Below are 22,012 nucleotides of genomic sequence, written 5' to 3' on the forward strand. Positions count from 1 at the left end.
AGCAAGAGAGAACCCAAGCACGAGAAACACATGGGAAGCCTTTTGGAGCAAAGCTGTGCAGACCAATATGTTACAGCTGAAGGGAACCGGGCAACCTGACATGCTGAAGGCGAAACAGAGTCGCGGATCACAGCGCAAACTAAAACAAGAGAAGCAGAAGGTCGTCCAGAGAGTCAGAGGAATCTGAGCAGGACCCCATGCAGCTGGAGCTCGGAATCAATGTACAGGTGCTGCCTGGGCCCGTGAGAGTGTCTGGAAACTGAACAAGGGAAACCTAAGGCAGGTTAGGGACCCAAAGCAAGTTGAAGCTAATGATACGTGAGTCAAGGACCCCAAAAGGAGCAAAAGGACAAACCAATTCACCACATCAGTGAGCATTTGGCAGGAGAGTGAACCAAGGGTCCTGAAAGGCCGATGTAAAGGGGTCTGGGACCCAAGTGAATTACAGAAGCTAATTTGGGTTAGAGACCCGAGAGAAGTACAAGGAGAAAGAAAAGTTGAAAATAATTGTGTGATATATCATATGAGAAAGGTAACTGGAAGGGGTACACCAGGTCTGTTCAGTAGGACAGTGCAACACACCAAGGTCTGGGACCCATTTGAAGGTGGGCAAGGCCAACACAAGCAAGCCACAGGGGTCAGAGACCCACACAGAAGGAAGAGATACTTCAAAGGGGCTGAGGACCAAAGTCAGTCGGGGAGAACCGGAGGGATCTGGAATCTATGTGGAAAAGTGCAATAGATTAAAACAAGGGGCCAATTACCCACTTTAGAAGAAAGAGACATTTGCCTGAGTTCGGAATTCTACGGTCAAGTGTAGTAGGATAGTGTACCGCACTTGCTCCTACAGTTCTGAGTTAGAAACAAGGGGAAGGGACTCTTCCCCCAACCCCCTTTTTGGATACTTGGGAACGGTGCCACTCATTGTGTTTTCACATTGTGAACTGCACTTTATAAGTGGTAAATCCAGATAGTGAGAGAAGACTCCCCCTGGATTAAGAAGACACCTAGTTTTCCTTAGTTTAGTGTAACGGTTGGAAATAGGTTTGCGGACAGAACGGTGGGAATTTTGCTTTACTGACATCCTCTCAGGGCCCTTAGTATTTTTGTTGAGGTAGGGCAACCCCTCATAGATACAGGAGAAGATAGGTTTTTCCTTTTCTTTTATGTTTATAAAAAAAAGTCTTTGCGTACAAGCATGCCACGACTGTGCAAGACTCGTGCAAGACTCGTACTTCTGCACCCTTACATTAAGAACAAATGTACTGAGTGGACATCACTTTGAATCATGATGTGCATGGGAGAGGCCACCATGTCCTAAAATACACTGTGCCAGCAGGTGCGAAAATTAAAACCTGGAGAGACGACCTCCCTACAATGCAAGGGTACATAGGTAGTCCATGATAAATATCCTTATGACCTCCTACCCACAACCACAAGTTTTGCGCAAGTATGGCCCAGCCAATTAGTAAGTGCACAGTTTCTTGGGCCACACTGTTGCCGACACAATAGACACCCACAACCACACATGGCATACACCTACTGATCAGTTTCTACCATAGCTAATTCTTATGTTCAGAGAATCATCTTCCAAGAAGATGATTACCCAAAACCTTATCACGGTAAGTATGAGTTGAATGGGTTGAGACCATAAGGATTGCGTATACAGCTTCCAAGACAAATACAAAGAGCAATTGAAAACACAATCCAGAGAAAGCATCCCAGCCTCATCACTAGGAAACTCTGATATCGAGTCAGACCCTGACACGTCTAACACCAGCAGGGACAACTGACCCAGTGCCCACTCCACAGCAAAGATGTTTTTTATATCAGATCAAGCGATACAAAAAAGGCAACACAGGAGCTACTACAAAGCATGTCCGTTTCCAGTTACCCCCTATCGTCAATACTACAACGCAGGTAAGAGGAGGAGTGGGGGACCAGGCACAACAGACCTAAACTCCCAAGAAGACGACAACAAATGCATGATCAGAGCGAGCACCGAGAGCTAACAATAGCCTTAAAATAAACTATCTTGTTATCAATCTTTCAGACAGAAGACTAACCCTCGCTGAAATATCAGTCTTGAACCATGGCCTTTCATTTGCACCATGCCATATGGATTTTACCAACTTACAAGTAGATCTTTTGAAGTTCATCAGGAAAATGAAACGCAAGAAATTCTTTGCCTCCAAACCGATTCAAGCATATAAGGAGCAAGAAATGCCAGCCCCAGCAAACAATCAATTTGTGACATTGAGACTACCACATCTAATAGCCACACTGGATGAGCAGGAAGACTTTGACATTGGATAAACAATATCAGATCTGATTATCAGATCAAGAACTCTGGAGATGCCGAAATTGAAGCCCAAGTCAAAATTCATACCGCCGAATGTGGCAGACAACGTAATCGACACGTTTCATCAAGCCGTCACCAAAGACATTCATAAAGCCATTGACGGCAACAAAAGAAAATCATATCACGTATGTAATTTCTCTAAATTTGAATACAAAACAATTAACAGCTTGAGTTGCGATACTGAAATTGTCATCAAGGAAACCGACAAAGGCAGCAATATAGATATTTTTGATTACTTGCAGATGGCTCAAAGGCACCTGGACACTCCGGGATGTTATCAGGTACTCAAGAAAGACCTTAGACAAGAATCCATCTTAGAACTCCAAGAATACATTCTCAAGTGGTAGAGGCAAGGGTTATTGACAGACATAGATTATTTCTGACAGTGAAAGAACCAACGCACCCAACAATGTACTTTTTACTCAAAATTCACTGAAAATATCATCTGATTTCAGAAGCAAGACCCATACTCAGTGGAATGGGGTGGGTGACTGAAAACATTTCTGAATATCTTGATACAATTCTTAGCCCCTTATTTATCAACTCTCTTCCTATATTAAAGATACCATGCAAGTATTGAACATATTGAAGCACACACAATGAGTGGGGATTCAGCCTCACATACACACGTTTGCACCAAGCATGTATTGATTGAGAACCTTAGAGATATATAAGACCTAGTGCCCAGTTTTGAAAAAGACCTGGAATAGGTCGAAACACGTGTCAACCCAAAGGGCACCTTTATTAATAAAGGCAATCATTGATTAGCATACTTTATCATTGTCTTTTTGAAAGAAGATTTTTTGGCAAGCAGCCCGATTTTGCAAACAGGACTAGCGCCACCTCCAGCTTATCCATCCAACTCATACATTCTACAGATAGAAGTCATTACATTTTCAGTAACCCGTCATCAGACACTAAACTATTCCTTGAAGAGCACGGTCCTATCTGAAGTCCAGGAGTGTGGGAGCCAACCCTGTGCTTGCAGTTATGTTGTTGCCGTGGGTGGGAGCACAACAGGCAAATACTTGTTTTATAGTCTACTTTTTCAGATCTTGGGTTACAATCTTGGCTTCTGGTGCTGAACTGGTGCCATGAGCTAGTGAGTTTCTTGTGCAATTAGGATGATTTCTTGGTCATCCATGGTGTCTACGTGATGCAGGCAATCTTGAAGTTGATGGAGGGTTGGAGGGATAACTAGTGAATTTCCTTGAGTGTTTTTTATGTGTGTGTGGGGGGGTCGGGGGAAATATGCTCTAATTTCTTCATTTTTGTAACAATACATCTTTTTGATGCAACAGGCTTTAATCCAGAACAAATTCCCTACAAAGAAACAGAGCACCTCTACAGGTGATAGTGAAACCTTTACTTTCCATCTCTGTGAGCCAGTTCTAGAGGACAATGAGGTATGGCTTTTTTTGGTTAAGTTGCAATGTGGGTAGTGTGGCAAGTTAGAATCAGAAGACGTACAATGTGGTATTGTAACTGATGCTTTAGTTTCACACAAAACCTATGCTAACCCGAATTGTTAGGTTTTTTGCCATATCCTATAAAGAAAATCATAAAAGGGTGCCTCTCAGGATGTCTTTACAAACCATGAAGTCACCATCTAGAATTCAATCCTAATTGGATTTCTGTCCCTACCACTTACAAAAGAAGGGAATAGTTTCTTACCTGTAACTCCATTTCTCCAGCATTGGTATCTTTCATGGATTCACATGCTTTGAATATTCCCCGTCGTCAGGCTGGGAATCCCCGGTACATTATATAGACCCTTTCCCGTAGGAAAACTTTTTCGACGCTTATGCGTCCTATCCACCTCGTTTTGTATCATGCGTGCCCGTGCCGTCAGGACGTCATGATATAAATACAGGCCCCGCCCCCGCGCTCCCTCAGATTTCGGCCCCCAAAGTAGTGGGGGAAACCGGTTTGCATGATCAGGGGAGGCAGGTGGGCGCATGTGAATCCATGAAAGATACCAATGCTGGAGAAATGGAGTTACAGGTAAGAAACTATTCCCTTCTCCAGCATTGGATCTTTCATGGATTCACATGCTTTGAATAGATTACATAGCAGTACTACCCCCAAGAGGAGGTGTGCATGCAAACCCCTATACATTCTTCGCAAAAGGCCGTTCCCTAAGATTATGTATACATCAGTAATAGTTTACATAGGGAAAAAACGGACCACATACAGTCATAAATTCCACAGGATGCCACCCCGCAGCCGGGGCTTACCTTACTGGAATAGGTGTCGAAGCACCGCCTGTCCCATCCGGGTGTCTTCGGCATGTTGCTGCGACAGGCAGTAATGGCGGGTAAAGGTGTGTGTAGTCGCCCAGGTAGCCGCCATGCAGATGTCCCCTAGAGGGACTCCGGCCCACAGTGCCGTCGACGATGCCGCTGCTCTAGTTGAATGAGCTCTTGGCCGTCGTAGAAGAGGCTTCCCTGCCTTGGAATGGCAGTACGAGATGGTAGATGACACCCATCTTGAAAGTCCTTGCTTTGAAATGGCTTTTCCTCTAGCACCCAACCCATAGGCCACAAACAGCTGTCTCGTTTCTCTGAACGGTTGCGTACGATGAAGATAAAACTTGAGAGCCCTTTTTACATCCAATGTGTGTAGCATGCGCTCCGCTCCCGAGCATGGCTCCGGAAAAAACGTAGGCAACACGATAGAAGAGTGTTTATGAAACACCGAAGGAGCTTTTGGTATGAACTGTGGGTTAGTGGCTAGGACTACCTTGGTCTTGAAAAATCGTAAGTATGGTGGGTCCACCATTAGAGCCTGAACTTCTGAGATACGTCGGGCTGAAGTGATGGCCACCAGGAAGGCCAATTTCCACGACAGAAACTTCAGAGACGATGATGACATTGGCTCAAACGGAGGTTTCATAAGAGACGTTAAGATCAGATTGAGGCTCCACTCCGGTGGAAATTTCTTCTCTGGAGGGAAACTCCGAAAGAGGCCTTTAAGGAAGTGCTTAATCAGGCGGTCGCTGAACAATGGTGCCGAGTGCCGTCGACGAGTAAACCTGGAAATGGCTGCTAGGTGTACTTTTATTGACGACACCGACAGGCCCATTTGAGCTAATAACAGCAAGTATGGAAGGAGCTGTTCCGGCCTAATCGATTGCGGGGCCAAACCTGGTTGATCCTCACACCATTGACAGAACCTTTTCCATTTGTACGCGTATGAGGCGTTTGTGGAAGGTGCTCTTGCCGCTTGCAGGATACGTCGACAGTCCTCCGGAATCGTTAGCCGACCAAATTCGGCGAAGTCAGGAGCCAGGCCGTCAACTTGAGGCTGTCCGGGTCGTGATGCCAAACGACACCCTCCTGTCGAGACAGAAGGTCGGGGGTCTTCTGGAATCTCATCGGTTCCGCCGCCGCTAAGTGTAGTAGGTCTGAAAACCACACTTGTCTGGCCCAGTATGGGGCCACCAGAATTACCCGACATGGGTACCTGAGGATCCATTGCAACGTCCTCCTGACAAGGGGAAAAGGAGGAAATGCGTACAGGAATTTGTTCGTCCATGGGAATGAGAACGCATCCCCCAGTGAGCCCTGCTGAGGCCATCTGCTTGCGTACTGATGGCATTTCTTGTTGTTCTTCGTTGCAAACAGGTCTATGGAAGGGTGTCCCCATTCCTTGAATACTTGTTGAAGTTGTTGGTCGTTCAGCACCCATTCGTGAACTTCGTTCATTTCTCTGCTGAGGGCATCGGCTTCCACGTTTTTCACTCCTGGTAGGTGAAATGCTAAGATTTGTATGTTGTGTTGAAGGGCCCAATGCCAGATTTTCTGTGCCTCTGTCGATAGGGACCTGGAACGTGTCCCTCCTTGTTTCCTCAAGTAGAACATCGTAGTGGTGTTGTCCGTCATGACACGCACCACCGAGTCCCTCAGTTGCGGAAGAAAAGACTTCAGAGCCCATCGCACTGCTCTCAGTTCTAGCAGGTTGATATGCAGGGAGGACTCCTGCAAAGACCACTGGCCTTGTACCTGTAACATATCCAGATGAGCTCCCCATCCGCTCAGCGATGCATCCGTCACCACCGTCTTTTGGAACTCTGGTTCCAGTAGAGGCATCCCTCTCGTTAGGTGAGTAGACACTTTCCACCAGCCGAGTGCTTGAACTAGTTGTTCGTCGACGACCAGTCTGTCGGACCAGCGACCTCTGCTCTGCGCCCAACGGTCCGCTAGAAATTCCTGGCAAGGCCTCATAAACAGACGGCAGTTGTTTATTAACGGAATGCAGGACGACATGGTCCCTAGCAGGGACATGTACTTGCGCACAGAGACCTTGGTACCGCCTCTCCATTCCGACGCCTTGTTTTGAAGTTTCTGAATTCTTTCGCTGGATGGTTTCACCAGGCTTGTGTGTGTATGAAACTCCGCTCCTAGAAAGACCAAGGTCCTCGAAGGCTCTACTGAGGACTTGTTGAAGTTTATTGCGAAGCCCAGTTCCTGTAAGATGGACATTGTGGCTCGTAGACTGTCTCGTGTTTGTTCCTTGGATGACCCTCTGATTAGCCAGTCGTCTAGATATGGATAGACATGATGACCATCCTTCCTTAAATGGGCCGCTATAGGGGCCAAGCACTTGGTGAACGTCCTGGGGGAGGACTTGAGCCCGAACGGGAGGACCTTGAACTGAAAATGCTTTCTCCCGACGACGAATCTTAAATATCTCCTGTGTCGTGGGCGTATTGGGATGTGAAAATAAGCATCCTGAAGGTCTAGTGAAGAGAGATAGTCCATGGGTTGCACCGATCTGATAACCTCTTGGAGTTTTAGCATTTTGAATTTTTGGCTCTTTAGCCACTTGTTGAGTACCCTCAGGTCGAGAATGGGCCTCCATTTGCCGTTTGGCTTTTTGACAACAAAGAACCTGGAATAAACTCCTTGGCCTTCCTGTGCCACAGGAACTCTCTCTACCGCCCCTTTTCGCAACATAAGCTCCGCCTCTTGTCGTAGGATTTGGAGGTGGGGCTGTGTCGAGAATAAAGGAGGAAGACGCGGAGGCTTGTCTTTGAATTGCAGCGCATGACCCATGCGAATCGTGTCTAGGACCCATCGATCTTTGGTGATGCATTTCCATCGGTCGAAGTGATGAGAGACTCGACCCCCCAGGACGTTCCGAAGGCCGTCATTGGTTGCTGGTTTGCTTGTTCTTCGTTGACGACGGACCTGAGCCTCGCCGCCTGGAGGCTTGATAGTCCCTGCTTCCACGTGCCGACTGGGACGCTCGTCTGAACCCTTGTGAAGAGTACGAGGGCCTGTTAAATCCACGGTCCCTCGAGGCTCCAAAGCGGGAGTTTCCAGAAGCACCTCTGAAAGGGCGAAAAGAGCGAAAATTTCTACCCGTTTGAAGGGCGCCGAGGGACCTAGCAGTATCCGTGTCTTCTTTCATCCCTTTCAGCGCTTCATCAACTTTTTCGCCAAACAGGTGCTCCCCTTCGCATGGCATGTCCAGGACTTTGTACTGTACTTCAGGACGGAAAGTAGTACATTTGAGCCACGCTTGTCGACGAAGCACTACTCCATGGTTGATTTGTTTGAAACCAGACTCTGCTAGGTCCACTGCGATATTAATAGCGTGGTTCGAGGCCTCCTCGCCGTCCCGCACCAGTAACATAGCTGCTTTTCGGTGTTCGTCTGGCAGGTGTTCTAGGATAGGGGCTAATTTGTGCCACATTTCCCTATCATATCGTGACACGATCGCTAAGGAATTGGCTGCTCTTACTGTCGTCGCTCCGACCGAGAGCACCTTCTTTCCAAATGCGTCCTGCCTCCTAGCCTCGCTTTCCGGTGGCGTTGAACATTTCTGCTGGACCCTGGCCTTCCTAGCTGCTGCCGCCGACACCACCGAGTCAGACAAAGGCTGTGATGTTAGACATTTTGGAGTGGACTCAGGAGCTTTAAACTTTTTCTCGATCCGTCCCTTTATGGCTGGTTCCGAGAACGGATGGCGCATCGTTTTTGAGACCTTCTTGCCACACGTGGTCAAGGATTGGGATGGCAAATACCGATTTTCTCCTTTGACCCATATGGTCAAAAAGGAAACAGTCTTTCCTCTGCTCCTCAGGAATCAAGCCGAATTCGGAACACGCTTTCCCCATCATTGCATGGAAGGCTCCCACATCATCAGGGGGAGATGGCTGTGTCTGGCTCCTCGTAGACTCCAATTCTACATCCGAATTCCATGTCGGGTCCCTCGACGGTGACAGGGAGATGTCTGACCCAGAGTCATCATGTATAGAGTCGGACTCCGACAACTCACCCTCCTCCTGAGCTCGAGGACGATCTTTTACCGCCTGGGGAGCCGATGGGTGATTCGTCGACGAGCGAGCCGTACAAGTTTGCTCGTCGACGGAAGGTACAGACAGAAGTGACGATGACGTCCCAGGTTGAGGGAACTGGGTATCCAGCCGCTGTAGTAGCTTCTGAAGAGTATTAAGCACATCCAGAGACAAAACTGTCTGGGGGTTCAGCAACGTGGATGATATAGGTACCATACCCCCGCTCGCACTCGTCGCCGTCGTCGTCGACGTGGAAGGCCGTAAGCCTAAATCCAATGGCTGCAGAACCATGTCACCTTCCCCTTCCGCCGAGCAGGCCGTGTCTGGCTGCAGTAAGACCTCAGGGGGGATCGGGTCATAGACCTCAGGCAGCCAAGCCATAGACTGAGTTTCCGTCGACGAAGGAATCCCAACCGCTGCTGCTTGAACGGTAATAGGCATCGTCAACGACACCGAGGTCGACGAGGAAGTCGTCGTCGTCGAGCCTTTAGACTTCGTTGTCGATTTTGATGCCGACTTCCCGGCTGAAGCTTCTCGACTCACGGAAGACCTGGGACGGTCCCCTGAGGAGGATTTAGACAGCGCCAGCCTCTCCGTCTTAGATGATGAGGAGGAGGAGGGCTTTTTATGAGATGAGGAGGATCCAGCATGTTTCCCCTTATGCTTGTCCTCAGGGCGAATTTCTGCTGGCCGCACCTTCTTCGATGGAGGCTCCGACTTGCTCCTGGAGGCCGTGGAGCCAACTTCCGAAGCCGGGTAGGCACCCGCTCCGTCATTAAGCCAGTCGACCAGCCTTCTTTTACGGTCCTTAAGGGTTTTTTGGGAGAAACCCTGGCATATCTCACATGTATCCGCCGCGTGGTGCGGGTGGAGACAGTAGATACAGTCCATGTGGCCGTCTCCTTCATAAACCTTTTTGAGGCCACAGGTTGCACATGGACGAAATAACGCCTTTCCAGACATAATTCTCCAGATTTGAACTTCGCTTACGCGAAACAGACAAAAAAACAATCTAGTTATCACTAGTAGTAACACGAAGATCCCACTGCTTTGAAAGACGGTTGAAATCTGAGGGAGCGCGGGGGCGGGGCCTGTATTTATATCATGACGTCCTGACGGCACGGGCACGCATGATACAAAACGAGGTGGATAGGACGCATAAGCGTCGAAAAAGTTTTCCTACGGGAAAGGGTCTATATAATGTACCGGGGATTCCCAGCCTGACGACGGGGAATATTCAAAGCATGTGAATCCATGAAAGATCCAATGCTGGAGAAATACAAATCCAACAAAAGATAAACTAAGGCCCATGGCCCTAACGAGTGAATGTTGGCTGGTTTCTGACCCTCCCCTCGTGTATTTCTCAATGAGGCCTCCTGGCCCCTGGTGCACACTTTAAGCAAGTATTCTTGAGTGTCTCATTAATCACTCACTCATGGGAATAGTTCAGTCAAGTTTTAGTAGGGTCTCCCAACCTCTCATCTTTGCGTGGAAACGTATGATCAGTGTCCAGCTTTTGTATGATAAAATCCTGGTGTGTTCGCCCTGTGTTTTTTTTATCCCACCTTGCTTGCAGTTTCTTTCTCCCCCTTTGGGGTTGTTTTTCTCTCACCTGCCTTGAGGTTTTCTCTCTCCCTTGCCCTACCTTGGGTCCTTCGCCCTTTAAACCTCTCTTTGTGTTCTCACTACATTCACCCTACCTTAGCGTTTTACTGCGTTCAGTCCAACCTGGGCTCTTCTCTCTCCCGACCTGCCTTGGGGCTTCACTCAGTTCACCCAACTTGGGGTCTTTTCTCCAACATTCCATCTTGCGGCTTCACTCTGTTCAGACCGGCATAGGCTCTTTTCTCTCTTACCCCTCCTGGGGGTTTCACTTGTTTCACACTGACTTGGAATCCTTTCTCTATCAACTCACCTTGGGGGTTGACTTTGCTCACCCCGCCTTTGGATCTTCTCTCTTTCTCCTCACCTTGGGGCTTCACTTTGTTCACTCCATCTTGGTGTACTTTCTCTACCACACCACCGTGGGGCTTTACTCTGTTCGGACCGGGTTCGACTCTTCTGTCTCCTACCCCACCTGGGTGGGTCACTTGGTTCACCCTGCCTTGGGGTCCTTTCTCTATCACCCCACCTCGGGGCTTGACTTTGTTCACCTCAAAGTTTGGGTCTGGTCAAGTTCTACCCCGCCCTTTCCTGGTTCCCTTGAGCAACAGCGTACCTTTCATCTTGTGGCAGTACTCCTTGAGAGACTCAGGGAGTTTGGCCTCAGCGCCTTGTCGTCTTTAGTCTCCCGCTCGGATTCTGCGTTGGGTGGAACTTGCACCCATCTTTCTCTGGTTTGCTACTCGGCCCATCGGATGCTAGGTAACCTGCACTTTGTTTGGCTCCTCCAGGCCATGCATTCCTGTTTCCTGCTTCAGCAGGGCTGCAGGCTTCCTGTGCGACTGGCCGCCATTGGGTCTTCCACACCTTGTTGACGCTTGCTACGTCCTGACACACCTCCCATGAGGCGGGTCCTCGCTCTCTACAGCGCTACCGCCGTCCCTTTCTCCCTGTTTCCACACTGATTCACTCTTTATCGTTCTCTCTGTTGTACATAGAGGATCAGAAGCAACACCAGCCCCTCTTAGAGGCCGTTTCATGTTTTCATATAGTTTAACACCCATGTAGTCAAAGTCATTGTGGTCTTGGGAATCGTGAGGATAAAGAATAACTTCCATCCATCTCTAGGGATCTCCTGTCACCCCCCTGTGGAATCCTGCTTGCCCTGTTCCACCAAGGGTTGTTAAGCTTAGTGGACTCACTTCTCTAGTCCCAAAGGGGGTGGCTCTCCCTAAGGGAGAGGGAACAAACTCCCTGGATTAGTCTTGAATGAGTATGAGATAGTGTTTCGTCAGAGGTACAGATCTGCTATCCAAGCCTTGGTCCTCTCCCCACCTGGATGGTGGGAATTCCCTCTTGAAAGGCCTTCCGGCCACAATCCTGCCTTCCCCCTGAGATGCTGCAACGTGGCTCAAAGGACTTTGCAAATTCGACCACATCACCCGAACCCTCATCGAACTGCACTGGCTCCCAATGCAAGCTGGTATCATCTTCAAATCCTGCTGAATTATCTACAAGGCTGTCACCCTGATGTCCCAAAGCTACCTCATTGAGAAACTCGGCATCTCCCAAGGACTATGATCCACCAGAAATACATGTGCAGACTTTAACTTTGCCATTGCAGGAAGGAACAAACCAGAAGGCAGGCCGTCTCTGTCTATGCCCCCAAGACACTGGAACCTTCTCCCCATCAACATCTGACTTGCCCTTACAGTTCAGGAAAGAGCTCAAGACTCTCCTCTTCAAGGAATGGCTCCTAACTCCTAGGTCCATACACCATACACTCCCCACCATACCCGAGACTGGGTGATCTGATCCCCGCTGTTTCCTGCCCTGGTTACTTGTATATCCATTGCCGAAAATTGTCCTCACTACCCTGTTAGATAGTCACTCCCTTGTCCCTTGTTTCTCTGTTCTATAACCTTATTCTTCCCCTTATGATTGTAAAGCGCTCCCCTTGCTACCCAAAGATAGGTCCGCGCTCAATAAATACCCTAATAATAATAATAGCTCTTGCATCTGCCTCTCCCACTGACCCACTTGTGACCCCCATCCCATTTTTCTTGCAGAGTGACGCACAGCAAGGCCACCAACAGGGACAGAAGAGTGCTATACAATACCACTAACATTGCATACTATTGGATGTTAATTTCCGGGTCACTAAGGAGTGCCCGGGCCCCAACAGCTACCTGAGATCAAACAGCCGGACAGAATTCTCAAAACTCAGATAATATTTACATTACCATTAAAAAGAGTAATCCCAATAATTAGCATGACAGTGCTTCGACACAAGAGGAATATGGCAGGAAGCACTTTAGAAAAACGTAATGCTATTAAAATTAAAATAAAGGGGTGGGTTTAAAAGAACCTACCCACTAAATATTGACAAGACAAAAATCAGAATAAGTACAAAATCAAAACATTTGAGAGTGTACAGAAAAAGCCAGTGGTTAATAATTGTGTTCTTATGAAGGGCCAGTATGTGGATTTATAACCACGGAATTAGATGTCAGTATCTCATTATGATATTTTTTTAAAGGCAAAAGAACCCAGATAGTGATTAATTTATGTACTTTTTACGGAAACGATAATGCTCTCGAACTGCCTGTCCAATTCATGCTTTAGATAATATCTAGCCTTTCCAAATAATGATACAAACAACAAATGAGGATTGGCAGTAGTTCTGGTCATCTTTTTTAAGAAATAGCTATGTAAAGGTTTAAACTCCATAAGGATATTCTATCCAAGCAAGTGGTACATACAGGCATGTTCTTTATAATTCTGCGGACACTTAATATCAAGGGAAGGAGATGTTACTTCGTTGGTGAATTCAGAGCCTGGATGAATAGCCAGGCATCACTAGTTGACCAATTGTGTGGATTCTAAGCAAATCACTTCCTGTTCCTCAAATTGTACACTTGTTATTTTTTATTTTGTTTTACTTACAAATTATATAGTTAGCAACAGCAAACTTTTAAGACATTTCATCACAACATAAAACAGTCTTTAAAAGAAAGGGGAAAGACTCTATAATTAAAAAAGAACATGGAGTGCCAAAGGAAATGAGAATTCATCATTCCAGCACTTAATAAGGAGAATATATCCAAGATAATCATGATTTTTCGCCAAAGCAAAGTAAAATAAACAATACATGTTTCCCAGTTTCCACTCAAAATTCTAGCCCACATCATATCCATCAACAACGACTCTGTTGTCCCCAAACTTGTTATACAGGCATGTAACAAGCGACAATTGCAAACTGTGCTGCCTAGTCATATCCTAGTGTTGTTATGACTTGCCCCAAATGAAACACATCCAGGCTTCTTCTAAATAGAACATAAAAAGATAATAACACACTAAAGAGGATTTCTTTAACTTTTCAATCTTTGGTGTAATCTAACAAATACCCACTTGCAATTTGCGTATACTGATCGATGGGTAAGGCAAACACAATGTATGTTTTTTCTTTGGTGGGAGTTAACACGCATTCATGAATCATCTCCCACCAAAGAAAAAAACTACATTTTCCTAAACTAGGCAAGCACTCGTGTTTGAAATCGCTGTTGTTTATCTGTTGCGACCTACAGAACCGCACGAGAGCAGCTGCCAACAGCTTCTCATGCCACAATCTCGGTGACACTTGTACTAGGCAGAAGGCGGTTATTCCGCTGTCTACTTGCCGTTGTCGAGAATGATGAAGCAGTAAAAATTACATTTTCCCATTATTATTTTGAGACACTCTTTGGCAATGCTTTGCTGCATCTAATAAAGCTTCAGGCGAAGCTGTCAGTGGAGGAGAGGGCAGAGGCGCGAGCGAGCAGCGCAGTCTCCCCCCCCCTGCAGATTAAATGGAGGCCTCATTGATAGGTCCTACATGCTGGGATCAGATCTAATGGGAGTGCCTCAGAGCTCATCCTCGGGTGTCCTTCCAACACATCCAGTCCATCAAATCCTTGACTCGCAAGACTCTGCCACAAATAAACATGTTTAGAGGGCACACGCAGCTGCTGTTGCTGCCTCACCTGCGATGGTGTTGAGGAACATCAGGTATTCGAAGTTCGAGATCTCCCGCCGCTGCCACCGCTGCGTCATGTTGGAAGATTTAAATAGCTGTCGGGGCGTGGCCAGCGATATTCTCCTGAAAGAAAACACGTAAAAAAGGTTGAACAGTCATCGATGGTTTAGAACGTCAACTCGCATATGGCGCAGTTAAATATAAGGGTCGCTCTGCCCTGGCAGGCCCAAGTAACAGCAACATGGAATCCGTGCAGGAGGCAACCATGATCTCAGTCAGGGAATTCCTTTAGCAGTACACCCACGTGTGCCCTGATCAACTTGCAGTATGTAGCATTCCTGGTGTCTGCCTGACAGGTCGATGGGCACCAATTTAACGGTTCGCCGGTATTTTGCTAACAAGCCACGAGTCGTTTCCATGTATTGTGCTCCATTCTCGAAGCAGCGCTTCTCAGGTGCTGTTGCTAGGAATGGGGACATGACAAACGAAAGCATGCAGCGTGTTTATGCATATTTTATTGAAATAAGCCATCTGCCCCGTGCCCACGTGTACTAGGCCTGCAAGTCCGACTGCGATAGGCCTGTGGCTATCCTGAATGTTTCTTATTTTACGTGAAATACGAATAAACACGCTGCGTGCTTTCAAGCCTTCCCTCGTTCTATGCGGGAATGCACTGCACTTGGCAGCCTTTTCCTGCAGAGAACAATATCAAGGTATAAAACAACGAAAAACACACGTCAAACGTGGCTGATGTTTCACGAGCAAACACATGCAAGTAGCCTGTTGCTTGTTGGTGATGTTCTACACCCTCACAATGTCCCAACAAGAACCTGGCCCTTTCACAGGGTTCTGCAAATAAAAGTGATCCGTTCTACATTTTCTTGGACAAAGATTAAGCAGCATTACCCAAAACAAAAGGAAAGCTAGCTTTGACTGAAACAACGACTAAGAGCATTTGTTCGTGGTTTACCGGTGTGTGGTGGCGTCTGTGGTGTGAGATTAGCAATATCATTTCGAAGCACTTGAAGTTCCATCATCAGTGCTCACTTTGCTCAAATAGCCTAATGCATTAGATCTGTATCACAGCACATCTTTAATAAAGGATACACCGGTCAGCTTTTAGTCCCTCGTGCAAGGGAGACTAGAGCAGTGCTATTTTAATCATCTATTATTTCTTTCTGGCAGGAGAACAGATGGCTTAGAAAACAAACTGAAAGAAACAGGAGAAATAAGAGTGTGGAGAAGTGATGGGACAGGTTTGAGTTAGGAAACTGTGGCAGTGGAAAGGGAGTCAAGGGAATGACGGATACAAAACAGAGGACAGCACAGACGTGATCAGAAATGCACGTACACTCACTGCCTTAGTATTCTACCATGCTTGCCATCTATCCAAGCATCCACTACCCTGCAGAAAAGTACCCCAAATCTCGCTGAAAAAGGATAAACCATGCAAACTGCTCCTGAAATCACTGTATGGTAAAGCACTGTAAAAGCAGTGCAGCAAGGGCTGCTCCCTGAGGTCGGTCTTCAACTTGTGCAGTCAGCTGATACAACACACAACTGTACTACTACCTGAAAAAAGCCTGTGAGCAGAGGAGGGCAGGGTCTTCATGTACTGGCTGCGAGGAGGATGCAGGCCATCAGCAAACAGCAAGCAACAGCATACAAATGCGAATCCCAAAAGCCCTTGCCAGTCTGGATGGCATACTAGAACAGACACAAGAATCGATGTACTCATCGAAGGTCCTGAAGTGGTCAGCAGAAAAGAGGATGAGAACACCCTTGGCCTGATGTGAAAAGACCTCTGAGATGGTAACAGAGAAAAGACTAACAAACCAAACTGTGAAAGAGGTATTTCAGTAATACTAGGAAGAGCCTCAAAAGAAAGCTGTTCCAACCAGCCAAAGCATGAAAGGGAGCAAAGCAAAGACAATTGGAACAAAGAGGGGCCAGCTAAAAACTGAGGGGCGAGTCCGTGGCCCCAATAGGAACCAAAAGTGGGAAACAACATTTAGCTAAGAATGAGTGCAAGTCATTGTCCACCAAGCAGTAAAACAAAATGATGGGACAAGATAAAAGGCCCAAAGCACCTTGGCAACACTGATGCAAATTACTGTGTATCAGTAAAGTATTCAACAACGGAGACTTGCACGCTGGGAAATTGGATGTGTAAAAGTGAGTCCCACCACCGAGAGTTTACTGACCAAGTATTCACCACCTGAACTACTGCATGCTGGGAAAGATGCGTACGAGTCTCCGACCCTTAAACAGCAAAGATGCTTGCAAGATGAAGCTTTAAAATCCCATTACAAAGATGTGGAGCAATCTTAACCTAAAACTTGCACAATAAAACCTTGCTTCAGTTTTACTGCATGGGTCTAACTTTTATATTTTAGAGTGTCACAGTTCAATAACCTTAAAATAGCAATTAAGGGGTGTCAAGGCACCCCAAAACTAGCTAGAATCAAGCAACTTGATGTAACAGTCGTTCAAATCTAGTATATCTAGTATATCTGTGCTCTTAGCCATTTTGGTCAGTCAAATATATTTTCGGCATTTGATGACCCTTTTCAATCCTTTCCTAAATTTCAATCAAAAGGCATTTTATCTTAAAATTTGAATTCACAACATACACAACTCAAAAATGTGACAAAACATGCATGATAACCAGAATAATGAAATGCTATCACAAACTCATGGCATTTATACAGAGCAAATAAAAACAATATATATCAGGCGATTTCCAGAAGAGTCACATATTTTCTTCCAATTTAAAAAGGCACAAGCTAGTATCTCTCCACGCCATGGCATACACATTCACTGTTCATCAAGCAGTGAAACAAACACCAATCTACATTGTCTGAAACAAGTACAACTAAAAAAAAAGTGTGTCTTTTGCCTCAAAGAACTATATGGTGGGCAAAAACAAAATGCAACCAGTCCTCAGCAGTATCTATGTTACAATGACAACTTGGTGTTTACTGTGTTCTTTACATACCGTTGTGGCATTCAGGAGCAGCAAGCTATTGTAAAATAATAAAAAGAAGAGAGCTAGAAGGAACATTCTTCTAAGGCCACGAGTCGATAGAGACAATAAACTGAGTCGACAAAGGGCTTCACCATCTTGTTCGATTCGCTTATAGAATCGCTAGATGCATCAAAGCAGGATTTGAGAAGTTCTATAGATTTCAGGTCTAAGAATGCAGGTTTACTATACAACAAGCCAAACCCTTGGAACCCCGAATTGAATTTTATATAACTAAGCCACTCGACTCAATGGCCAACATTGTTCCAAAGCAAATCCCCAAGAATTCCCCCCGACAATGTAGCCACCGTATTTGTCAAAAAGGTGCACAATAAAAGTAAAGGTGTCAATGCTACATTATCTGGGAGGCAGCCTACACCAAGTTCCAGGCAGAGAGCAAAAATAGGGGGGCTCTGCAGAAGATGAAACAGTGTCCTTTAAAAAAATATTTCCCCCACTGGCATCATCCCACAGACACCTACACTTTGTTTTTTGCCCTATTTGCTATCAGCATTGCTTTGATGGAATGGCTACCAATAGATCTGGCAAGTCAGAACAATGCTGAGTTAATTTGTTTAACTGTTGTAACCTATCTTATGAAATACTTACTCCACCTCAAGTAATAAAGGTGATATTCAAGTATCCATCGCTATCAACCATCTTAATTATTTCTCCTTTACAGGTATAGTAATCCCGATGGATGCAAGGTCTGACACAGATCGAAGCTCACAGAACTGCACTACTGTCAAAAGATGCTAGTCCAAATGCTGGCGACCCACACCCTGCAAGAAAAACAACAAGGCGATGGCTAGAAGGTTTTGAATTAATCATAACCACAGGCAAGCTCTGGGCAACACTCCAGGCCCTCGGTTTTCAGCCTGCCAAGCCATTACAGAAGGAGAAAGACCATATGCAGACCAGGCTTGGTCCCACCCCAAAAGGGGCAGTCCAGCACGAACTGCTAGGTCCCATCCCTTCTGCGTAAGACCACGAGCATCTCCAGACATGTTTCGCCTTGTTGGGCCATATCAATGAGTAGCAGCTTCGGTCTCTAGGCCCAGCAGGCTCAGGACTAACATATGTGCATACCTGTCCCATTCGGGCTGACTTGTGCAACACCAAAAGGTGTTGCCTGAAACATGCCTGTGGATGCTTGTGGTCTGGTGCAGAAGGGATGTGACCAAGCAGTTTGGGCTGGACTGCTCCTGTTGCGGTGGCACCAATCCTGATTTGCATATGGTCTTTCCCCTTTTGTAATGGGATGAGAGGCAAAGAACGATGGAAACTAGACTGGCTCACATGGAGAAAACAGGATAACAGTCCTTGTTATGCTATGCTCTGGGCCTCTGGAACTCTGCCCCGGAAGTAATCTGGACTGCTCCAAGTCCCCCTAAGTTTAGGAAAGAACTGAAAACCTGGCTCTAACAGACCATGGTGTTACCTAGATTCTCATGCTCTTGTGCACACGCTCGTATGTATATAGCACTGTGATGATAATTATTGTTTACCTGATGACTTGTTACATTTTCAACACCAATGTTTTCCTCTGTGGTGTTCTCCGTTTCTCCAGAGCTAGGTTTGCACTATAAAAATATGGTAATAATATGAAGCCCTATTAAGAGCAACTATAACTTCATTGGAACTGTTGGGTGTCCTGACCCACGTTTGAGCTATCATGCTGCAACATTTGGTGCTGTGGGGTTAGAAAATCCAAGATGGCCAAAAAGCCCACATGTGCGCCAGAATAGGAAAACTGTGCAGTACTGGCATGGAAAACATTATGATGGCCAGAACTTCCCAGAGAATGCACAGGGAAATGCATGAAGAATAGGCTGCCACCCATTTTTGCCTATGTTGTGAGCACAGGAGGGCACTGCCTAAAACCACCATTGGGCTACCCACACAGTAGCCTGAAACCATTGGGAATGGCAATGCTGATTGCCAAAAGCAACCTAGAACTGTGGGGAATTCATTTTCTTAAATCCCAAAAATGGTTGCATTACCAGTACTCACCACTATCAGAAAGCTGGCGTTTTAAAACCACCAGACTATTGTGTAAAACTGAACAAATGAAACAAAACCAGACCAAGGAAAGACTTGCTAAGAGGTGGATACAATGTAAAACTATACTCTGAAATGACTTGAAGGAAGTAATTATTTAATGTGTATGTAAAAATTGTAATAGACTTAAAATGGGGGACAAAAAGTGACATTTAGCTGAAACCTGGCTTAATGAAACTGAATTCTGCCTGACATATACCCCCACAGGAGTTACAACCTGCTCAGCCACTCTTCCCCTTGCCAAAAGGAGTTGTCAACTCTCTGATTAGATTAGGGGTGGAGCAGCTACAGGGAGTTGAACAAAGGCCTGTCCTGGGCCCAGGCAGATGGTTTATTGGGGGGATCGTAAATGGCTTCCTTTTGAACAAAGCCCTTCCTTGACTCAGGCAGAAGTTATATTGGGGGCGTCGTAAAAGTGGCTTCCTCTTGGCAGAAACGGGGAGGGGCAGCCCCCTCTGAGGACAGGCTGAGCTTAAAGAAAGTGGATAGACTGGTTTCTCCACCATGTGACCTGGGAAGACACACCCCTGTTGGCCAGAATATGATTTTAAGAAAGATGTATAACTCATGGTGCGGACTTGTCAAACTTATCTAAATGATACCATAATTCTTGTGATTTTTCTGCCCACATTTTAAGAGGTTTTAGGACCTGGTGGTATGATCTGGGGGGTTGCTAGCGGAAAATAGTGTTTCACTCCAAATGTCTGCATGTTAAAAATCTGACACTTCATCAATTAATGTCCATACTCCTTGCGCACATGTGTGTAAATTTGGGTAAATGTCCGATATTGCAAAACCAGTTAAAAAGTGCAAAATGTTGCCATTTCTGAATGCAAGCCCCCAGGAAGAGCAGAGTTTGAACAGAGTATACCTCATGTGATATGTGATGGGTGCATGTAATTTTAAACAACTGTGTATCTGTGCAATATGTATTTGAATCAAATATAGATTTGTGGGCAAACTGACCAGGGGAGGATCCTCTGACCCATAAAACCTACAGCATCACTCTGACTCACATTTCCTTCCCCAATCATGGGAGAGGGGAGAATTGGGCCAATGACAAGTAGAGAGGGGCATGCTTAGCTAGGCCCAGGCACACACCCATTTTCAAAACACATAAAAAGAGACTGCTGGGACAGGTAGAGGATTCAATTCCATTTGCTGCGGAGCATGCTGACCGACGACTTCACATCCAGAGATCATACACTTAGACTTCCAAGCTAAACAGATACTACAGAACTTTGAACCAAGAAGGCCCACTGCAAGCAAAAGTGTTTGTCAGCAGGCCCAAAATCATTTGCAGACTATTCACAGCCGGGCTGAGCTGTTGATTCTGGCCTGAAACCCTGCGCCAGAAAGATCCAGAAGCAGTGCTGTACCCAGAGAAAGCAGAGCAGTATCCAGAACCAGAGGCCAGATATACAGAGTGACCCAGACCACTGTTAGCAGAACCAGAGAGCTGACCCAGATCACTGTGAAGTGCCGAGACCAGAACCGGAGTCCAGTCCAAAACCTGACCAGATCAGTGGTGAGGCCTATTTCAAAACTATATTGTGAGTACCTAGCAGAACTGTGCAGAACCGATCTCTTAGTTAAAATAATCTAATCCAAACTATTTTAATATAACCAGAACTGCCTCCTAGAAGTTGTCACTTGTTATTTTGTAAAGCTGCACCACTGTCACTTGTCAATTCTGAAGCTGCAAGCTGTCACCTGTCATTTTGAGTTTACTTTAAATCCGAAAAACTACCTTTATTTAATCATCCGTATCTCAGGAACTTGGTTTAACTTTCCTCTGAAAGCTTAGAATCTAACCTTTCCAACAAGCCTAGAACCGACTTCCTACTCCTAATACTTTCTCCGCAATCACGATTCACGCATTCGCGAATTTTACCGCGATTTGGGCTCAATTTCTCCACTTGTCAAGATAGCAGCTCCATTCTTTCTTTTGTTAAAATCCGTTTGCAACCTGGTGATAACTCATAGAGCATTGCTAAAGTGAGCCTGAACTAATACCAACACGCATCTCCCACTCACCCTGAATCTCTAGAGGGAATTAAAATCAGTTGGCACATTTTCCCATCCATTGCCATCACATTTAAAAAGCATTTTGGGCCTGTGTTTTAAAACTCATACCTGATTTCTCTAAGTTGCTGGGGAGGGGGAATTGAACTGAATTATATTTGATTGCATTCCTGAGAACGGTGTGCTCCTCTTTCCATCTACTTCCATGTCTTACATTGCATAGGGGAGGGGGGTGAATTGCCAGAGAAAAAGTGATTATATTATCTTTTGCTAAACTCATATCAAGTATTTCTGTACTGCATTTCATTCCTCATTGCTTTTCCCTTGAAATCATAAAAGTAGTCTTGCTACTTTTTTCCATCCTATACTAACTCCTCATTGATTGTAAAGAAGTGTGCTAGTGCCAGATTACCCATTGTTGATCAACATCATATGTCTCAGTGTACTATCAGATATTAATTTATTATAAAGTGTGATATATATATATATATTGTTTAAATTCTCAAATAAACCTTTTAAACTTGCATAACAGAACTACTTCTTGACTCAGTGGGGTCAGGGGGATTCTAAGAGAGGGGTGTTATATAGGGGTAGTCATCCAAAACTCATGAACTGGAC

The 22,012-nt window shown here is 45.8% G+C and overlaps 1 protein-coding gene across 6 annotated transcripts in view; it reads right to left on the minus strand.

Annotated features, from left to right (window-relative positions):
* The window catches only part of NBEA (neurobeachin), a 2,584,133-nt gene that overhangs the window by 429,305 nt on the left and 2,132,816 nt on the right, over positions 1–22,012 (minus strand). For all 6 annotated transcript variants that reach the window (XM_069640609.1, XM_069640605.1, XM_069640608.1 and 3 more), the window contains one exon: positions 14,291–14,406. In XM_069640609.1, coding sequence (XP_069496710.1) covers positions 14,291–14,406 — 116 coding nt within the window. The remainder of the gene's footprint in view (positions 1–14,290; positions 14,407–22,012) is intronic.

Source organism: Ambystoma mexicanum, chromosome 7q (assembly GCF_040938575.1).
Source record: "Ambystoma mexicanum isolate Mex_15411 chromosome 7q, UKY_AmexF1_1, whole genome shotgun sequence".
NCBI lineage: Eukaryota > Metazoa > Chordata > Amphibia > Caudata > Ambystomatidae > Ambystoma > Ambystoma mexicanum.